The following is a 21,492-nucleotide window of genomic DNA, read 5'->3' as shown; positions in this document are numbered from 1 at the left end:
TATTGTTACTTAGTCGCTTTTAAATTCCATAAAATTATCATCTATCTATTTAAAAAATGAGCTACTAACAAATATGAAAGTTTATTTTCATTTCCAGTATAGCTTCGAAACCGAGCATATCCGGTGGATTAAAACCAGTTCATAGCAATACTGAAAATTTTTGTACAGCATCGTATTATATCTAGTTTTCTAATTGTAGGAATATATAAATGTACAATGATAAGATTAAAACCAGTTTTTTAGCACGTGCCTTAAGCATATTGGGGCTAAAGAGACTTGTTTTAATTTTATATCCGCGGAAAGCTGTTTATAATATGATGCAGTAAATAACTATTCTTGTATGGAATGTTTTGACCACACAGAAGTGGAAATACCCAGAGAGAGAGAGAGAGTGGACATTGGGCTGTTTATTACACTAGTCCCCAAAGTTTTATAATATCGTTTCTGTCTTGGTAACTTTGGGGACTACTTTAGAATTTTGATTGGTTGATTCATTTAGTTGAGGGTCCAAACGTTTAATCCACTATTTTTAATCTACAGAATTTGATTTTGTGATTTTGTGTATCATCATTGGGGATGTACATCAATTAATCGGCCATTGTCTTATCCCTTTAGATTCCTGGGACATACCTGACTTTACCCACATAATCCAATAGCCTTGATACTTAACAAATTAATTAACTTAAATGAATCCCCAGGTGGAAAGGGAATAGTAATAGGAATAATAATTAATCTTCCCCTACTCCCTCGCTCTGTATTTATGTCAAAAAGAAATCCTTATAATAAAGTAAAAGGATGTCTGTCTATCTATTTGTATCGAAGAATGTTGAACCGATTTGATTCTTCTTTACAGAGTAGCTTCTCATAAACCCGTTTATAACGTTTGGGGGAAGGTATTCCCCCACCCCCCTAACAAAACACCCTCAAAAAATTTATTTATAAACTTCTTTTTTAATTATAAATTTTCAAAAATTGTCCAATTCAACCCCACCCCTTCTCATGTGCCCCTAGAGGCCTCGAGTTATCGCTAGTAAAATATATTGGGTAAGGTAAATAGAATTTTACTCATTTTTCCAACTTATATCTATTAGTGTAATTCTGATAATTTTCTGGAGAAAAAAGGATTGTAGATTTAATCATCTGTCATTGTCCTCTCTCTCCCTGATTGAATACCCATGGTTGGAGGACAAAGCTCTATATAGTGCCTATAGAAAATGACTTTATACAATACAAATTACCAATAAAAGGCCAATACACAGACCAAATTACCAATAGCAGGCCAGTGTACATTTTAATTGGCCAATGGTAGGCCAGTATGACGTCATTTTTATTAGTACTCTAAAAGCTTATATGATGAACAAAAATTATTCTTTCTAAAATGCTATGTTTAAAAGCAAAATTTCTTTAATAAGATTTTTATGGGACTTGTCCCTAAATCCCTGTCTGAATGGCACAACTTAAATTAATGAATCCAATTTGTCTAGGACTCGAAGGAAACCAACAAACTTACAGAGAAGAACATTTTTTCTATCTATCTACAAACAAACAAACAAACAAACAAACAAAACAAACACACAGTGACTGCAACCTTGGAACATAATGAAGATATCTGGTGCAAAGCTAGAATTTTAAATTATCATTAATTAGGTCATTGTGTGAAATTAAAAAAAAGATAACTCTGCTTTAGTTGATTCCTAGTGTGAAAATAACTTGAATTATTTCAATTTTGGACTTTAGTGAAGGTAAAAAAGACCTAAATAATCTTTGAAAAATTATAATAAAAGAAGAAAATTAAAGAAAAATATAATTTTGGAACGTTAATGTTAATAACAAGCAAAAAAACTTTAAGTTTGTTATTTTTATTTCTAATCAATGGATGGATCAGTGAGTAACAGGTGATAAACAACAAACAATTCTTAGTAGCAATATCCTCACAAAACCTCACTAAAAAAAATCCTGAGCACACCCGCACCCAAGTATTTTTACAACTATTGGTGTCACATAACAAAAAAAAACGCACAAAGTGATTTTTTACAGATTGCACGATTTTTAGAAGAAAAAAATGCGCAACTTTTCTAGAATTTAGATTTTCATGCATGATGTTGTTTGATGGTGTTAAATGATGAGAATTGATGCTTGATAAAAGTGAGAAAATTGTGATTAAATTTAGGAGACGGAAGATTCCTCCACATACCAGAATGGTGGACGCACATATTACTCAGGAAAATATAAATATGCTTCAAGTATTTTTTTGTGAAAAACTTGAAGGATTTAGGAAGAAGCTCTTTACAGTCAATATTACTCTTGCTTCCATTAATAACAAGAAAGTTTTCCTGTTTTCCTTAATTAAAATGACCTGTAAGAAAAAGTTTTGCATTTCATATTTCTTGTTCAAAAATATTCCCTTCAATAAGAGAATTAACAATCAGAACTTATAGAAATAGCCTAGGCTCGGCACCCAAATTAAAGTAAATCTCAACAACCTACACTTGTTGAACAATATGCAACCAAGAAGAAGGTCAAAGTGTCATGTGTGACGTCATAAAAATCCATCTTTTTTAAGAAGATTCCTTTCCAACTTCTCCTTGCATCCCTCCTTTATAGACGTATTTTTATGATGTCACACATGACACTTTGAGCTTTCTCGCAGCCCCTCTAAAGATTGTGGCTGAATATACATTTTCGAACATTCTTTTGTACTCAACAGGCAAGCTGCCGAGCCTTGACCATCATCTTTTTATTTGCGAAAAGAATTTTTCTTTCAAAGAAGATAACAAGATAATACAATTTTCAATACAAAACTTAAAATTGGACCAAACTTTTGGCTTTCAACAAAACATAAGAGAGTAAATAAAAACTTGGTTGAAAATTTTACTGTTCATGTGAAACAGCCAAATTTATGCTCACAATTTCACGATAACTTGGAATAATTTTTCTACTTCAAATTTTAATTTTGCATAATATGAAGGGAATTCAATAAAAAGCCAATACAAATTTGGATTTAGAGTAAAATGAGATAAATAGGAATCTTAATTTAGCATTTGGATCATGGAAAGAAAACGAAGTAGCGAGTTTCGTCGTGTTTCACAGTAGCTTTGTTCCTATTTTTAGCCCCTACTAGACTTACATTTACCTAACCTAACATAAAGTAAATAAAGTAACTTATCAAAAGCTAGGTGAATTTTCGACGAAACTCATTACTTCGTTTTCTTTCCATGATCCTAGTATTATTATAAGAAGATTGATCAAAAATATTACGTTTATAAGATTTGGTGTCAAGAAAACAGAATGACATTGAAAGTATTATCAATTTATAATTCTTTTCGCAAGTTTACCATGGTACTTAATAATTTCAAAGTATAAGTATTCTTAATTTTTCTTGTACAATTGCAAGATCACCGTGAATTTACATTAATTTCCCCTGCGGGTGCATCATGGCATCCTGCCTGGGGAAGTTCTATCCATCCCAGGATCAAAGCTAATGGAATGCAAATATAATCTTCAACAGAAAAAAACTGCGGCGTTCTTTCAATTGTTTTATTATTGAGAAATAAAATAGCGTACAATCCAGTATTAATATGTTTTTGTCAAAAATAGATTTGATAATATCAATGATGAATTATTATTAATACTAATCTGTATCATCATAAAACATTATCACTTTAACTTTATACTAGTGGTTATGTCCCTAAAGACCTCTAGGGGCACTTGAGAAGTTGGGAGTTGAATTTTAAAACGGTTTTTTTTAATTTGGATTTTTTAAAAAGTAATGGGGCGATTTCTCTTGGGAGGTTAGTGGTACCCTCCACCAAAATATTTAGAAACCATTCCAGGACCTATGAGAAGCTAGCATGTAAATAAGAAAAACATCGGTTCAGCGGTTAGCGAGTTCCTCTGGTACAAACAAGCAAGCAGACAGACACACAGACAGACATCCTGTTACTTTATTCAAAGGTGTAAAGATTGACAGTTATTCCTTCAATAAATGATATTTTTCTTCTCTATCTGACCCTTTAATTATTTTGAAAGCTGTTTTGTATAGCAACTAAAACACAGCTAAATAAGATTAGTATTAGTTTGCTGAGTATAATTAAAACAAACTCAAATATTTTTGTGTTTATATTTCATTAGGAATTTTGACTTAATTAATATACAATTTTAGTACAGTTAATATACTGACATCATAATATCAGTGGCTTCGCCTTTAGCCAATTGTATATGCTTAGAGTAAAAGACTAGAGGGGGAACGGGTTAAATAACTATATTTCCCTATAATATTGACCTTGTGCCGACTCTCAATAGGGTCTTTGAAAATCAACCAATGGAATATTAACACAGCTAGTTAGTAGAAAACAATTTGCTAGCAGACGAAAAAAGTCAATGGAAAAGAGGGGGAGTTTATATATACTTCTATACTTTGAATTTTTTTGGTATATCAAAGATTTGTCTACAAAAAAGGGACAAGTTAAAAATATATTAGATAAAAAAGAACAAGTAAAATATTCTACTATTTTAATCTATTTTCTCGTATTCATTCGAATCCGGTGGATAGGAACCGGTTCTCATCCATACGAAAAAACTATGTCTAGCATCGTATTATATCCAGCTTTCTACGCATATAAAAATGTACAATCATAAGATTAAAAACCATTTTTTTAACTCGTGCCTTCGGCACCTCGTGGCTAAAAAAACTGGTTTTGATCTCATAATTGTACATTCTATATCCGCAGAAAGCTGTTTATAATACGATGCGAGAAATAACTATTATCAACTTATAGACAGATTGTTAGGGATTCTCATCGCTGTTTTAATATAAATAACATCTTATGCACAGATTAAAAGTTCTATAATGGATATAGAATATGTGGATATTATGAGAGTTTCTCGCATACCCTGATAAAATGTTTCTCCCAGCTGGATAATATATCAATACTCACATTCACAACCCCCACTCTTTAAAACTTTATCGCATCTCCTCCTCTGACTATAGGAAAGTGTATTAACCAATAACTAATAATTATATTAATTAGCAACCTAAATTGCCAACAAAACAAGAATGACAACATCCATAAAAGCGAAGCACCGAAACGGTAGGACAAACGGACACTAACACTTGTATAGGTTCAGAACTGAATAATCAGAAATATAAATGTATAAATGTCGAAGCAAAATTGTAAGTAAAATTGTTGAAAAACTGCTTGACACAGAATAATGTTTAAGGACATACTTACATTTTTAGGACTTGATTATAGAGTTGCTTCGCTTATAATATTGTACTTTGTTGTCCCAGGAATCAGTATACCAAAAACAGATCAATCGGATTATTAGATCACATAAAAATTTGTTGTTAAAAAAGTAAAAAAAATCAACATGTTTAAAATGAACGTACGGACATTCTGGTAATGATTATAGAGTTGCTACGCTTTCTAAATCGTACCTAACTACTACAGAAATCACCATGCAAAATTTGAAATCAATAGGACAATTCTAACATGCCTAAATTAGCGAAAAAAGCTATCCGTTACGGACGGACGGACCGACCCTAATTATAGAAAAGCTTTGCTTTTAAAAAGTCAAAATAATCTTCACGTATTTTATATCCATTGGTTCCACTATTTTTTGTTTATTTTCCAAAATGCAAATTCCACAAGAACATAATTATATTTGGCCTGAACAGAGCGAAGCCTGCACTGTGTGCAATGAAGATCCAAACTCTGGCATGTGCCATTGCTCAGATAATTATAACAACACCATGCTGGATTCAGTTCATAGGTAAGTAGATGCAAAAATAAAATAAAATGAGAATAAATTGTAATTAAGATGGATAGATAGGCAAATTAATAATGCTAAAAGTTGTTGATATATTCAAAGGTAGACAGATAGTTAAAACACGGAGGAAAAAACACCATCTAGCAAAAAACTATTTTTTTGTTAATAGCTGTTTTTAACATAGATTGAAAAGAAACAATTTTTCGTGTACCTAGAGGCCTCTATGGGCGTAGCCGCTAGTATATAGTATATAGTAACTGATAAATAATATGCAATGAATACTTATAAAAGGCTTCTACAATTTAAAGTGGGAAGTAGGTCGACTTTCCCTTCCCCCCCCCCCCCCCCACCCTCTAGTGCTCCTAGAGGCCTCTAGACGCGTATCTGATAGTAAAACGATAAAATTGTGCATGAATTGTTTAAATTTTTTAGGCGTAACATCTCGACAATGGCTTCGCCGTTGATCCTGATGTTTGATGGTCTTCACCATGGCCTGTATCAGCTGTTCCTCGCCACCAAGTACCTGCTATCAATGGCGTTCATCGTTGTCCGGATAGGTACCCGTTTTATAATCTTCAACTTTAAACTCTTTATTTTTGTTTATAAGTGTAACAAATAATGTATGAATTAATAATGTTTGGCCTATGTTAACCGTTTTGAGTTATTTTTAGGGTTGATTACCATTCTTTCTTGGTTTTTTACAAGTTACAACTATAAATGACGGAGCATATATCTTTTTTTAATTGCAAAATACATTAATTTCAATATCATCATTCCAAATAATAAGCCAATTAAACTTACTTTACTTATTCTTTTTTCAGCTGTCAGACAAATAATCACCTCAAAACGGCAGTTCACCAACAGCAGGCGACAGCAGCTTGATTCTGAAACTGCAAACGGCGGCGGACATGACGGCGAAGGAATACCGTCGGCGGCTGGAAACGGCGGGGAGGGTGTAATGCGAATTCATGAGAATAAGCTGTGTGAATTAGACTCTGTAGAGATGGAGAGACAAACGGCCATTATTTCTTATAATACTGAGGCAGAACTTTCTGCTTTACAACATAAGGTAGCTTTTCTCTCTCTATATTTTATGGACGTATGAACTGGTCGACACTAATTATAGAAAAGCTTCGCTTTTATAAAGAATGAAAAAATAAGACAGAGATGTGGCAATGGGCTGTTAACTAAATTAGTCCCCAAAGATTTATTCGTTGACTTAACAACTTTAGGGACTTTAGTTAATTTTAGGTTGGTTAATTCATTAAGTTGATTGTTAAAACGTTTCAACCACTTATCTTAATCAACAGAGAAGGTAATGTGATGTATCATCATTGGGGATGTTTATCAATTTATGGGCCATTGTCTTATTACTTTAGATCCCTGGAAAATGTTTAAATGAAAAGAATGCTATACAAAGAATGCAAATTTATTTAGCAAAATAAAACAATAGAATATATCTAGGCATAATTATTACACAAATATTGGACTATTAAAGCTAGGGATCTAAAGGGATAAGTCAATGGCCGATAAATTGATTACATTCCCAATGATGTTACACAAAATTAGCCCTCTTGTAGATTACAATTGGTAATTGAAATTTTGGACAATCAACTTATCAAACCAAGCTATCAAAATTCACTTAAGTCCCCAAAGTTGTTAAGCGAATAAGAAAACTTTTTTTATAAAACTTTGGAAACTAGTGTAATAAACAGCCCATTGTCCCCTCTGACTCTGACAAAGAATGCAAATTAAATGAGCATATGAAAACAATAGAATATTTAACCATAATTATTACACAATTACTGGACTATTAAAGCACTAATAGCTTCTAGTTGAATAATTCTGTATAAGGAACTAATGGTTTTGTATTAGTGAAGCAGAATAATATGAATGTGTGTGTGTGTTTGTGTGTGTGTGTTCTTTCAATCAATAATAGGGATAAGACAATGGACGATTAAGTATTCTTCCTCAGAAAGAGAGGAGACAACTGTTTATTACACTAGTCCCCAAAGTTTTTGATATTTTTTTTCTTATTCATTGGCTGAACAACTTTGGGCACTTCAGTGAAATTTGATTTGTTGCTTTATTATGTTGACTGTTTAACGACTTATTTTAATCTACATAAGGAGTAATTTTGCTCACCATCATTGGGGATTTACATCAATTTATCGCCATTTTCTTATCCCTTTAGATCACTGATTTTGATTAATTCTTTGTCTTTACTCTTTATTATTAACATTATTATTAGATTGGGGGTACGGGATAGTTTTAAAAACATGTCACACTTTTCTGATTATATGGCACCTATGATCACTTTTATAAAGAGCATATTTTTATAGAGCATCTTATAGTGTCTCCAAAAAAGTGGTTAAATATTCTAGAGTTTGGCCGAAGTATGCCGATTGACGTCATATTCCCTTTTAAGACGACATCAATCGGGAAAGTTCAGCCAATAACTAAATTAAGTATAGATTTTTAATCCAGTCAAATACCTGGATCCAGTGTTGGGGACTTTTTTCGTCTGCTAGTAAATTAATTTCTGCTGTAAGTAAATTTATGCAGAATTTTATGCAGAATGTTCAACTTGTATTCATTTGGTATTTACAGGATTAGAGTAAAACACTAGAGGGGGACGGTGTTAAATAACTGCATGACTCTGTGCCGACTTTCAGTTTGGGGTTTGAAAATCAACGAATAGCGTCGGGAATATTATTAGCACAGAAAGAGTAGAAAGCAGTTTGCTAGCAGATGAAAAAGGTCCTAAACAGGTGGATCCAGTTAGTTGTCTAGTTATACCTCTATAATATTAATTTATATTTGCAGGTAAACAGATTGAAACAGCACCACCGACGAGCATTTGATTTGATATCCAAAGCTTTGAGTATAGACGAGGATTCTGGCTCTAAAGATATCAGGCAATCAATTATAAACAAGGATAAAAACATCCATTAAAGCAAAGCCCTGAAACGGTTGGACAAACGAACATTAACACTTGTCAGAACTAAATAATGATTAGAAGTTAAATGTATAAAAGTCAAAAAAATTCATTGAAAAATTGCTTAAATATAAGATAATGTTTAAGGACATACTTACACTTTTAGGACTTGTTTATAGACATTCCTTGCTTATAATATTGTACTAAATGTCCTAAATATCAGTACTAAAAAATCAGATCAATCGGATAATTATATCACATACAAATTTGTTGTTAAAAAAAATGAAAATCAACATTATTACCGATTATTGAGTTGTTGCACTTTCTAAATCGTATCTAAATACTACTACTACTATGCAAAGTATTTAATAGATAGGACAATTCTAACATGCCCAAATTAACTAAAAAATCTACATTTTAAACAGTAGAAATGTTAAAGTAAATCTTTTCGTAAATACTCGGTATTTTACCAAAAGATTTTGTATACAAGTTTGTGTTTGTGTTCGTCAATTTTTTGGGGGCAGGATAAAAGTTGTCAATTCTAATGAGTGTTGCCCCCCAACGACAGCTAAAAATCGCGTATTCGGGATTTTTTCCGATGTGATTTCATTGTTGGTACATATTGGGATTCGTGCATATGATTATTTGAACAAAATAGATTATTTTTCATTGTGAAGATTTATGTATATCATTATAAAGTTAAATTCCAGCTTAAACAATCTATCTTGGATATAAGATTATAGATTTTGTGCTAAAATGTAATGTATTGAATATTTGAGGTCTTGTGTAAATGGATTGCTTTGCCAATAACCTAATTAATTTTCTTAGCCACAATGCATATGTAACCAATATCAGGGACCTAAAGGGATAAGACAATGACAGATAAATTGATGTACATCCTCAATGAGGATACACAAAAATAGATTACGGTTAGTGGTTGAAAGTTTGAACACTCAACTTAATGTATCAACCAATCATAATTCACTAAAGTCCCCAAAGTTGTTAAGCCAACGAATATGAAAACGTTATTATAAAAATTTGGGGATTAATAAATAGCCCATCGTCCCCTCTCTCTTTGATACAATATAAATACTTTTAATGAGAACATCAAAAATGAATATACATGGATATATTGACAGTAGAACATTTTTCGTCTATTCAGCTTGCTTATATCGACTTCATGTATAGATCAGTTCTTTCAGTAGGAGGGGAGGGTATACGACAAAGAAGTGGATGGGAAATCTCGTTACTTTAGCCGGCAGCGAGCATCAATTTATCAGAGTACATAAAAAAATTCTGGTGCAACATATAAACACATTTTAACCGCAGTCTAAATATTCACTAAAAAAGTTTATTATTTCCAAAATGAATCTATTCATTAAATTTTATGTCCCATAAAACCGCTGTTTTTCCAGCTAAATTGTGATGTAAAAACTGGCGGCGATTGTTAAACAAGGATGATAACATCCATAAAAGCAAAGCTTTAAGACGTTAGGACAAACTAACTTAAACAGTTGTAGTGTCAGAACTGAATAATAAGTCTAAACATAATTGTAATTAGGTTTGTTGCAAAACAAAAACTGCTTAAATACATGATAAGGACATACATACATTTTTAGAACTTGATTACAGAGATGGTTCGTTCTGTTACATTGTACTTTGTTATCCTAGAAATCAGTATTCCAAACATTGAAAAAATAGGATTATCACATGACAAATTGTTGTCAAAAAAGTTAAAAAAAAAATAAACACATTATAAAGGGATGTACGGACATTCTGATAACGATTAAAGAGTTGCAACGCTTTCTAACCGTTATGGAAGGACGGACCGACTCTAATTAAAGAAAAGTTTCGCTTTTAAAAACATTCCAGAGTTGATGAGAAATCTGGCGGCGATTGTAAAAAAAAGGTTTTCATCCAATATCCTTTTCGAATAATGTAAAATCTTTATAGAAGCGAAGATTTTCTATAATGAGGGTTCAGGCTGTCCGTCCGTCCGTAACGGTCAGCTCATCTATAATCAGGTCCTTAAATGTAAGGGTGTCCTTCAACAGTATCCTGTATTGAAGCAGTTTTGCAACAAATCTACTTAAAATTTATTCTAAACTTATATTTTCATTTTCTCTTTATTCAGTTCTGACACTCTACAAGTGTTAATGTTCATTTGTTCTACCATTTCAGAGCTTTACTTTTATGAATGGTGTCATCCTTGTTTTTTATAAAATTGTATCTTATTAAAAAAATCTAAGAAATATCGACACAAACTTAAAAAAATATTGTCAGACATTCGAATAATATCCGCTGTATATAATGTTTAGCATCATATTACATAAAATTGTACACGTATATTAGAATAAAAATCATAAAATTAATACTAGTTTTGTTAGACTATATTACATAAAATTGTACACGTATATTAGAATAAAAATCATAAAATTAATACTAGTTTTGTTAGACTAGACATTTAAAATACAAAGTCTGTCCGTCTGAAGCTTAAGATCTCGGTAACCACTGAACCAATTGGATTCTACTCTTCAGGGTATATACTTGTCATGTGGTGGTTTTAAGCTCTTTTCTTGGGGGGGGGGGGGGGTTGACACCCCCAACCCCACCAAAACTGAAAATTCCCCCCCAAAAAAAAATTTTCTGGGGAAACTACTTCACATAAAATTGACAGCACCAGACAAATTAATTTTTTGATAATTTTTTAATTTAAAAAAAAAATACCTCTAGGGGCACAGCCCCTAGAGGCTAGGGCGAAGCCGCTAGTTTTTATTAAAGTGGTATAGAAGAGGGATCTTTTAATATTGAAAAGAAAATGTTTAGTTTTTGTATTTTGTGGGAAATGTTATTATAAATTTTCACCAGGGCTAATGGAATTTTTTACCATCAATCTATTTAATTATGTTTTATAAAAATAAATATAAATATGATTATTTGTTTACTTTTGAATTAAAATGTCATAAGTAAATAAAAGGAGAAACTTTTTATAGTTCCTATATAAAATGACGGTCAATTAAAATGCATACTGGTCTGTCATTGGTAATTTAGTCTGTGTATCTGCCTATCATTGGTTCATTAGCTAATAGCGGTTCTAACGGTATGCATACCTTTTTTCTTCTTTAACACAAGCCGCGAGATTTAAATTGTAAAAAGGTTCACATTTTTTTCACACCATTTAACAAATAAATAAAATATTTCAGGGCTGTGGATCTGTATAACAAAGGAATAAAAGAGCTGGAGAATGGAATCCTGTTGAGCTTTGAAAGGAACTCTGGCATTCCGGAACTAAAAGAACATATACAAGCTAGAAAACTACAACACAAAGTAAATATGATTTTAACTGGATCATGGAAAGAAAACGAAGTAGCGGGTTTCGTCGTATTTTTAAAGTAGATTTAGGTAAATTATAAAGATTGACGCGCAGGGTTAGGAAATAGGCCCTTCAGGGTTAGAGCCAAAAATAGGAGGAAAGATACTGTGAAAATACGACGCAACCCGCTACTTCGCTTTCTTTCCATTATCCTTTTTACTTAATTTAGTACATAATGAAAATGTCTAATAAATTAAGATCGTGGCTAGAATAGTTTGTGTAATCAGAAAGGCAGCAAAGAATCCAATAATTCAAAATATTATCGAACATTTAAATGATTTTAAAGCGGGCATTTTCCTACTTTTTGGGATAAATGCACCAAATTGAAGAAAAGTCAAGTTCTACAAGCAATGCAGAAAATTTTCAATTTAAAAAGCAGTACATGATAAATATTAACATTTGAAAAGTTTTGATGGTTTGCTATGTTAAAATTGTATATGCTTGTATTATTCGAAACCGATTAATATCAGGCGGATACGAATCGGTTCTCAGCCATACGAAAAAATTATGTCCAGCATCGTATTATATCCAGTTTTCTACAAATATAAAAATGTACATCGTATGATTAAACCCTTTTTTTAGCCTGGACCTTCGTCATCTCGGGGTTAAAAAACTGGTTTTAATCATATAGTTGTACATTTTTATATCCGCGGAAAGCTGTTTATAATACGATGCGATAAATAACTGTAGTGGGTAACTGAGGGATAACTCAGCAGCCAATATTTGTTTTCAATTTGTTGAAAAAACTTTGCAGAGTATTTTGTAAACCACTCTCCTCTCATACAGGGAGGGAGGGGACAATGGGCTGTTTATTAGACTAGTCCCCAAATGTTCATAATAACATTTGCTTATTCGATGGCATGAAAGCTTTGGGGACTTTTAATGAATGTTGATCGGTTGGTTCACTAATTTGAGTGTCCAAACATTTCAACCCCTAATTGTAATCTACAGTAGGAGTAATTTTGTATATCACCATTGGTAATGTACATCAATTCATCGGCCATTGTCTTTTCCCTTTAGATCCCTAACTCTCATCTCATACCCTCTTTCTTTCTTCTACCTTTTTTCTTCCATGTGAAAGGGAAAGCTCATGACTTTAATCATTTAAATAATATATAGCACTTTTTAGTTTTCCAAAATGAAGCAGTTAAGAGTACCTATAAAATGACGTCTTACAATACAAATGACCAATGATAGGCCAGTATACATTGTAATTTATTAATGTTAAAATGTATACTGGCCTATCATTGGACATTTGTATCATATAATTGAAGGATTCTAGAGTCTTGAAAGTGTTTTTTTTGAAGGATATTTATAAAAAATCTGCTTCCTGAGGACTTACAAGAAGCTTCCCCGATAATTACAACTAAATATCTGAAAAGAATATCTAAAAAAAAATTGAATTTTTATGACTTTACATAGATTTATTTGTTTTATGTTTTATGCCTTACTCCTGCGCTCTCTGGGAATCAAAGGATTTACTCAATTTCCTTTAACAAATAAGAGATTTCAAGTAAGAAAAGCTGTATATACATTTAGGTTCCATGGATTCATACATGTTGGAGTAATAAAACATGACCGTGTGCTAGTATGGACGAAATTGCTCCTTTAATATTTTGTGACCATTAACCAGTTGAGTTTTTTATAATAAGTTTTTTTGTTAATTTCTGTCGATAGTAAGTGGATTAAATTATGCAATAACTTAGGTCCTACATATAAAAACACACTGTATATGTGGTCCAGTTTCTGTTTTCAAACAAGTATAAATCCCGTGGTACCTTGCTATACATATAATGCATCAAAGTGAAGAATTGCGCAGAAACGTACGAAGATTTTTTCTTCTCATTTTCAATACAAAACGTATGTTTTGCAGATTGTAAAGTATACAGTGTAAATTAAACAAGGATGACAACACCAATAAAAGCGAAGCTCTAAAACGGTAGGACAAACAAACATTAACACCTCTAAAGTGTCAGAACTGAATATGCAGAATGTTAATGCAAAAGTCCAAACAAAATTGTAAGTAAATTTGTTGCAAATCTTAAATACATAATACTATTTTAGGACATACTTACATTTTTAGGACTTGATTAAATAGATGCATTGCTTATAACATTTTACCTTTTTGTTATAGGAATTAGTATTCAAAAGTCAAATGAATCGGAAAATTTTAACATACAAAAATATGTTGTCAAAAAAAAATCAGCATGTTTAAAAGGATGTTCTTGTGATTGTACATCTTTGATACGATGCTACGATGCTAGACATAATTTATTTGTGTGGATGAAAAATGGTTCTTATCCATCGATAAAAGTTATTATTCGAATTTTACTAAAATAATTGACAGGAATAAGTTAAAGCCAATAAATATGCAAAGTAAATCTTAAAAATATTTGGGGGGCAGATAAGGAGTGCGTTAATTCTACCATTGCCCCCCCCCCCCAAAAAAAACAACTGCTGAAAATCACATATAGGTTTATTCACTTTATTTTGAATTAATTTCGTTGTTGGTATAAGCTGAGAAATTGATCATTTTAATTAAGAAATAATAATTATGTTTCTTTTAATAACCAGTTTAAAAAATATAAATTTGATGAATCAATAAAGCAAAAAACGTAAAATAAATAGGTTTATATTTAATAAATGTAATGTATCTTCAAGATAAGGATAAGAAACATTCAATATAAAGATGTCAATATAGCTCAATGATATTGGGAAAACATAAATTTCGTGCTTCTTATCCAATTGCATATTAGAATTATATGATAAAACTTAAATTAATAAATGATTGGAGGATTTAATTTCTTAAAGTCTTCATGTAAATCTATATTGGAATTGTCTTAATGATAGGCTAAAATTTTGCTTACATTAAATTTAAGTTTATTAAAATGTTAATAGTATAGTTTTTTTTGCAGGGTTCGGAAGCCGCGCCTCAGCCGCGCATAAGCCTCAGTTTTAAACCTGCTTGTGAGCAGAAAAAGAAATTTCAGAAAGAAGGATTGTCTGCTAAAGAGCAGTTTTATACATCCAGCTGAATTTTATAGTGATAGAATGAAGATTTTACTGCGGCTTACACGCGGCTTACGCGCGGCTTCCGAACCCTGTTTTTTTGTCACCCATTCGCATTACTAACAGAGCTTCAATATAGATGTATATACAGACAACTACTTCCCTTCATTTTTCTAATACCTCTTTCGCCTGCTTCTAAATTATTTTCGGCTACTTGGCTGTGTTTATATAAGCGACACCATTGGTTGATTTTCAATGACCCAATAGAAAGGGTTGCACAAGACGGTTGCAATGGGGAGATACAGTTATTAAACCCTTTCTCCCTCAAGTGTTTTACTCGATAATGCATTACTCAAGAAAGTTGGGTATAATTATCCTTTCTTATGTAATCCATAATTTGTTGTTTACTAATAATACATCTTTGATTGTGATGTCTTTCTTTCACGATACCTTTGGGACAACTTTTTGGACAACAGTTTTTTATTGTCTCTTTAATTTGGTTTGAACCTATATAAATCCTAATTTAAGAATATTTTTTTAATAAATGGTTTAGTTATTCATAAATTATAAATTTTTATTTTGTACATCAACTACGCCCCTAGAGGCATCTAGGGGCACGTTAGGAGGGGGGAATTGAACTAAAAAACATTTTTTATTTTGGATTTAAATCAAAGTAAAAAAATATTTTGGGAGGATATTTTTTTTCCTTGAGGCGATTTCTCTTTGGAGGGTGGTAGCACCCTCCCTAAAAATAAACCTAAACTTTCCAAGGACCTACAAGAAGCTACCCTGTAACAAAAAACTTTTAGTGGGTAGCGAGAACCTTTGGTACACACAGACATAAAGAAAATAAACAGACAGACATCCTGTTACTTTATTATAATGATTAACCTCTTCTTGTGTATCTTTCCGTTATTCCTGCAACTAATGGGATGGACTGATTGTTATGAATATAAAAGGATGCTACAAACTTTTTTCTCTCTTTTTTTTTGTTGGTGAATGGATAGGAAAAGTTGTTTGTATTGTGTGAATGATGCATGGCCCAGCATGAATGCCCAGGGGGGAGGGGGAGGGGATAGTCACAGGGCTCAGTAACCGCGAACTTTTGGCAGCTTGACTAAGAGTTGTTAAAAGATTGACATGTCATTAAAAAAGTGCTGCTGTGAAAATTCCAAAACTTGAATCTATTTTTATATCTGTCCCTTGCAGCAGCTTGTAGTGCCTATATAAATGACGTCATACAATACAAATGACCAATGATAGGCCAGTACGCATTTATGATTGATCAATGTATACTGACCTTTTATTGGTAATTTGTATTGTATGACGTCATTTTTATAGGCACTATAATCTAAGCAAAGTTGATTAATCTCTTGTCTGAGTGACAGCTGCCGAGCCTTGTATAGTTGATTAATCTCTTGTCTGAGTGACAGCTGCCGAGCCTTGCATAGTTGATTAATCTCTTGTCTGAGTGACAGCTGCCAAGCCTTGCATAGTTGATTAATCTCTTGTCCGAGTGACAGCTGCCGAGCCTTGCATAGTTGATTAATCTCTTGTCCGAGGGACAGCTGCCGAGCCTTGCATAGTTGATTAATCTCTTGTCCGAGTGACAGCTGCCGAGCCTTGCATAGTTGATTAATCTCTTGTCCGAGTGACAGCTGCCGAGCCTTGCATAGTTGATTAATCTCGTGTCCGAGTGACAGCTGCCGAGCCTTGCATAGTTGATTAATCTCTTGTCTAAGTGACAGACACAACTATAAACATCTGAGCTGTATTATTATTCTAGAATGTGGTGCGCCTCTCAGGGATATAAAGTAAATAACCGAAAAATGTTGTACATCCCCAATGATTACAGTTAAAATTACCCCTTCTAGTAGTTTACAATTTGGGGTTGAAACATTTGGAAACTTTATATATGGAACAAAATCTTCAAAGTTGATGAGCCAATGAATAAGAAAACGTTTCTTTAAAACTTTGGGGACTAGTGTAGTAAACAACCCAATAACTCCCCCCCCCCCTTCCCTTCTTCTTCTAGAAATAATCATTCATCACCCCCCCCCCCACTGATTTCTAGAGGCTAGGGGCAAAGCTGCCAATATATTTGATAGAGGGTTATTATATTTAGTTTAATAATGCGTCAATGTTTGAATATCTATCTGAATGCTTTTATCCTCATTGTATTGAGATATTATTCTATATGATTCTTCTATATCTATAAATACAACACCTTCTCAGAGAGGTAGGATAATAGGCTGTTTATTACATTAGTCCCCAAAGTTTTATAATAACCTTTTCTTATCCGTTAGCTTATCAACTTTGAGGACTCAGTAAATAATGATTGGCAGTTTTATTAAGTTGAGTGTTCAAAGGTTTTAACCACTAATTATACGCTACAGAAGGGGTAATTTTTTGTCTCATCATTGGGGTTGTTCATTTATTTATCGGCCATTGTGTCATCCCTTTAGATCCTTGACGTCTGTCTGTTTTTTTCATTTTTCTTTCTAGACAAAACATAAAAAAATAATAAGATATATGTCCAAGTTAATATCTTTAGTTTGGTCAATAATTGTCGATAATACTGTCTGATAAACAATTTATTTTTTTGTTAATATGTTTATTTTATACGAAAATTATTTTGATTTATTACAGTGTTTGTTTTAATTAGTATTGGCAAATTAAACCCACTTACCCTTGTCAGAATTTATCCATCAATTTCTCATTTTGATCTTTGATGTGTGGAGTTTTATATCATAACATAACAACAACTTTAAATGCATCTCTAGCTCCCAAATGGCTGGCAGCATCGCTTCTGTTCAAACTTTAATAGGATCGCAATTAGGTTGTAGAAATAATGATCTTATTATATGGTCTTAATCAATTGATCTTTAAAAAATGTACTTTGTAAAACCGGTTTTTAAGGCATAATATTTGGTATGTTTTAAAACTTCCCAAATTACTAAAGAAAATAAGATCTTGATGAATAATTTTTGACAGGAGTAAGTGGGTTAAAATAGGTAATACTTTTAATTTGTTAAAAACACACACTTTAAACCAAAATGAAATGAAAACTCCATGTAATCTGATAAATATGAAGATTAATTTTCCTCTTTTTATTTAAACTTTGATTAATGATGTAGGATAATCATCACGAATCTTAAGGGATAAGACATTGGACAATAAATTGATATACATCCCCAATAACTATAAACAAAATTGCCCCTTCTACATATTCTAATTATGGCTTGAAAAGTTTGGACACAGGAAGTTTGTAACTATCCTATTAAAATTCAATAAATAAAAGTATCCAAAGATTTTAAACTAACGATTAAGATTTATCAATGGGGGAAGAAATGGTTGTAGATTATTTTGACAATACAATTTCCCTTCCTTCCTGACTAGAATGATAAGTTAACATTCATATACATTTAAAAGATTAAATATAAGGAAATTAAATTTACCTTGGCGTAATTTTATTTTTTCCATGGGAATTAATTAAAAAAAGTATCTTTATAAGCAGAATATTAGTTTATAAATATGAACAAATTTGTATAGCAACTTGTTGCAACTGTTTAAGGACATAATTGCATTTATAGGTCTAGATTATAGAGATACTTCCTTTTAATTACTGTACCTTGTTGCTCAAGGAATCATTGTTCTAGACTCAGATGAAAAGGATGATTTGGAAGAATATATGCTATTTTTAATATGTCTAAATTGACTAAAAGAACTATCTGTTACAGACGGAAGGACCGACCCTAAAGCTTTTGTTTAAACAAGGATGACAACATCCATAAAAGCGAAGCTCTGAAACGGTAAGACAAACGGACATTAACACTTGTATAATGTCAGACCTGAATAATCAGAATGCGAATGTATAAGAGTCAAAGCAAAATTGTAAGTAAATTTGTTGAAAAACTGCTTGATACAGGATAATGATTATTGACATACTTACATTTTTAGGACTTGATTATAGAGTTGCTTCGCTTATAATATTGTACTTTGTTGTCCCAGGAATCAGTATACCAAAAATCAGACCAATCGGATAATTAGGTCACATACAAATTTGTTTTTAAAAATGTAAAAAAATCAACATGTTTAAAATGGACGTACGGACATTCTGGTAATGATTATAGAGTTGCTACGCTTTCTAACTCGTACCTAACTACTAAAGGAATCGCCATGCAAAATTTGAAATCGATAAGTAAATTTTAACATGTCTAAATTAACGAAAAAAGCTATCCGTTACGGACGGACGTACGGACGGACCGACCCTAATTATAGAAAAGCTTCGCTTTTAAAAACAAATGTATGAATAAACCTGTCAATATATACATTTTCTTCTTTAAACATTTGAATATTTTTTCTGTGTAACAATACAGAGAACTAAAGGGATAAGACAATGACCGATAAATTGATGTACCTCGCCAATGACGATACGAGATTACAATTAGTGGTAAAAACGTTTGGACACTCAACTAAATAAATCAACAAACCAAAATTCTATAAAGTCCTCAAAGTTGCCAAGCAAACAAATAAGAAAACGTTATTATAAAACTTTGGGGACTAGCGTAATAAACAGTCTAGTGTCTCCTTCCTCCCTGGTGTAACAATATTCATAGTAAAAATATTGTGAAAGGGATCAAGAGATGAAAATGTCTGAAGTAGACAATGTATATAGTTAACCTTATATGTATGTTATAAAACATATTCAGGGTGTCACAAAGAATTGTATATAGTTAACCCTTACAGATCGGGCCCCAATTCCCACCTTAATAGATCGAGGGGGGGGGGGGGGCTCAAAGAGCCTCCCCCCCTCTATCTCGGCTCCTGGTACAGATAAAGACGTAAAAATTTTTTCTGGTGGTTTATGTGTATTTTTAGAGAAAATTACTTTTTCTAGTCATATCAACGGAAACCGCCATTTTCGGCGGTTACGGCGGTAAAACGGCGGTTGGCAGCGCAAATTAATATTTTTATCTGTTTATTAATGCTCAAGGATTTACCAAAAAAAATATAGGTCTCTAGCTGTAATAAAAGCCACGATATTCATGATATATGTCTGTAGTAAAAGCCGGACAAAAATCGGTCATAAAGTTGGTCAGGGAGCGGTCAAACGGTCATTACACCACTTTTCTCAGAAGGTCATTGATATCTAAGTATTCACCAAAAAAAAAATTAGGTTTTTACCTTATACACAAAAGTCATAATGTAGAAATTAAGCTTTTTTTAGAATTTTTTCTAATTTTTTTTGCTACCCAACCGACTTTGACCGGACACCACGACCCACACAGACCAGATATCCTAATAAAATCAACTCTTGCCGACGTATAATTACTAAACTTAAAAAGTCATGAAGTTACAGCTCTCCATCTTACCTACAAAAAAAAATGAGATTGAAAAAACTAGAGGGGGGGGGCATTTTGAGCCCCCCCCCCCCGATCTGTAAGGGTTAACCTTATATGTATGTTTTATAACAAGTACAGGGTGTCACGAATAATGGTAGATTTTATATTTGATAAGTTGATGTAAATCCCAGATGAAGATACACAAAATTACCACTTCAGTATATTAAAATAATTGGTACTTTACGAAAGGTTAAATTGGATTAGATTGTTTTTCCAGAAAGAACAGTTATTGGTTAAGTTTAGGTATAAAAAAAAACTAGCTAGTTAACAGTTAGCTTTTCCTCTCTTCTCCCTCATTTTTATGACGTCACTTGTCTAATTTTTGAGTGACCTTCTCCATTTAATTTTTTTGGAACACTCTTTCCATTATATTGTTATGCTAAACAATATTCCTGGAGAATTTGCATTTCAATAACATCGTCGCATAACCTTTTATAAATATGAGATGAAAATATTATGTTGTATAAAGTATATATGTAATTAATATTACTTAAAGTGAATGACCCATTAAAAGGCCTGTCCACAAGATATTAAAAAAAACTGTCGCATTTATAGTGGGTTTTGACGAAACCCTTTGAAAATTTTCAACTCATTGCTAAACAAGGATGATAACATTCATAAAAAGCTCTGAAATTCAAACTGTAGAACAAACGAACATGCTCACTTTAGAGTTTTAAAACTTAATAAGTATTTTTTTAAAGGTATAAACAAAATTGTATACAAACTTGTGTTATTATAGGATCCTGTTTTCTTTCTTGCATTTTTAGGACTTGATTTAAAAGAGTCTTTACTTAAAATAGTGTACCTTGTTGTCCTAGGAATCATAGTTCTAAAAATCAGAAAATAATATGATTATATCATCCAAAAAATGTTGCTAAAACTGTTATAGTCAGCATATTTTAAATGGACGTTCAGACATTCTGGTAATGATGATGAGTTCCTGCACTTTCTAAATCGTACTGTTGAAATCAATAGGACAATTCGATCTTGCCTAAAAG

The 21,492-nt window shown here is 32.2% G+C and overlaps 2 protein-coding genes across 4 annotated transcripts in view; both read left to right on the top strand.

Moving 5' to 3' along the window:
• LOC145305745 (uncharacterized) overlaps positions 1-2,222 on the top strand; it is a 40,793-nt gene extending 38,571 nt beyond the window's left edge. For 2 of the 3 annotated variants that reach the window (XR_013874703.1, XM_080147523.1), the window contains exon 5: positions 1,485-2,216. The gene's annotated coding sequence lies outside the window, so the exon portion shown is untranslated. Of the gene's footprint in view, positions 1-1,484 lie in introns of all 3 variants that reach the window. The other variant, XR_013874702.1, reaches the window with a different exon arrangement.
• Positions 2,223-5,635: 3,413 nt separating this feature from the next.
• The window catches only part of LOC145312406 (spastin-like), a 50,030-nt gene continuing 34,173 nt past the window's right edge, over positions 5,636-21,492 (top strand). Inside the window, exons 1-5 of the mRNA XM_080151641.1 lie at positions 5,636-5,772; positions 6,202-6,326; positions 6,591-6,838; positions 8,596-8,687; positions 11,911-12,034. Coding sequence (XP_080007767.1) covers positions 5,636-5,772; positions 6,202-6,326; positions 6,591-6,838; positions 8,596-8,687; positions 11,911-12,034 — 726 coding nt within the window. The remainder of the gene's footprint in view (positions 5,773-6,201; positions 6,327-6,590; positions 6,839-8,595; positions 8,688-11,910; positions 12,035-21,492) is intronic.

The sequence above is a fragment of the Acartia tonsa genome, chromosome 2, assembly GCF_053477335.1.
Source record: "Acartia tonsa isolate MP-2025a chromosome 2, ASM5347733v1, whole genome shotgun sequence".
In the NCBI taxonomy this organism is placed as follows: Eukaryota; Metazoa; Arthropoda; class Copepoda; order Calanoida; family Acartiidae; genus Acartia; species Acartia tonsa.
This window is presented reverse-complemented; position numbering and strand designations above follow the sequence as displayed.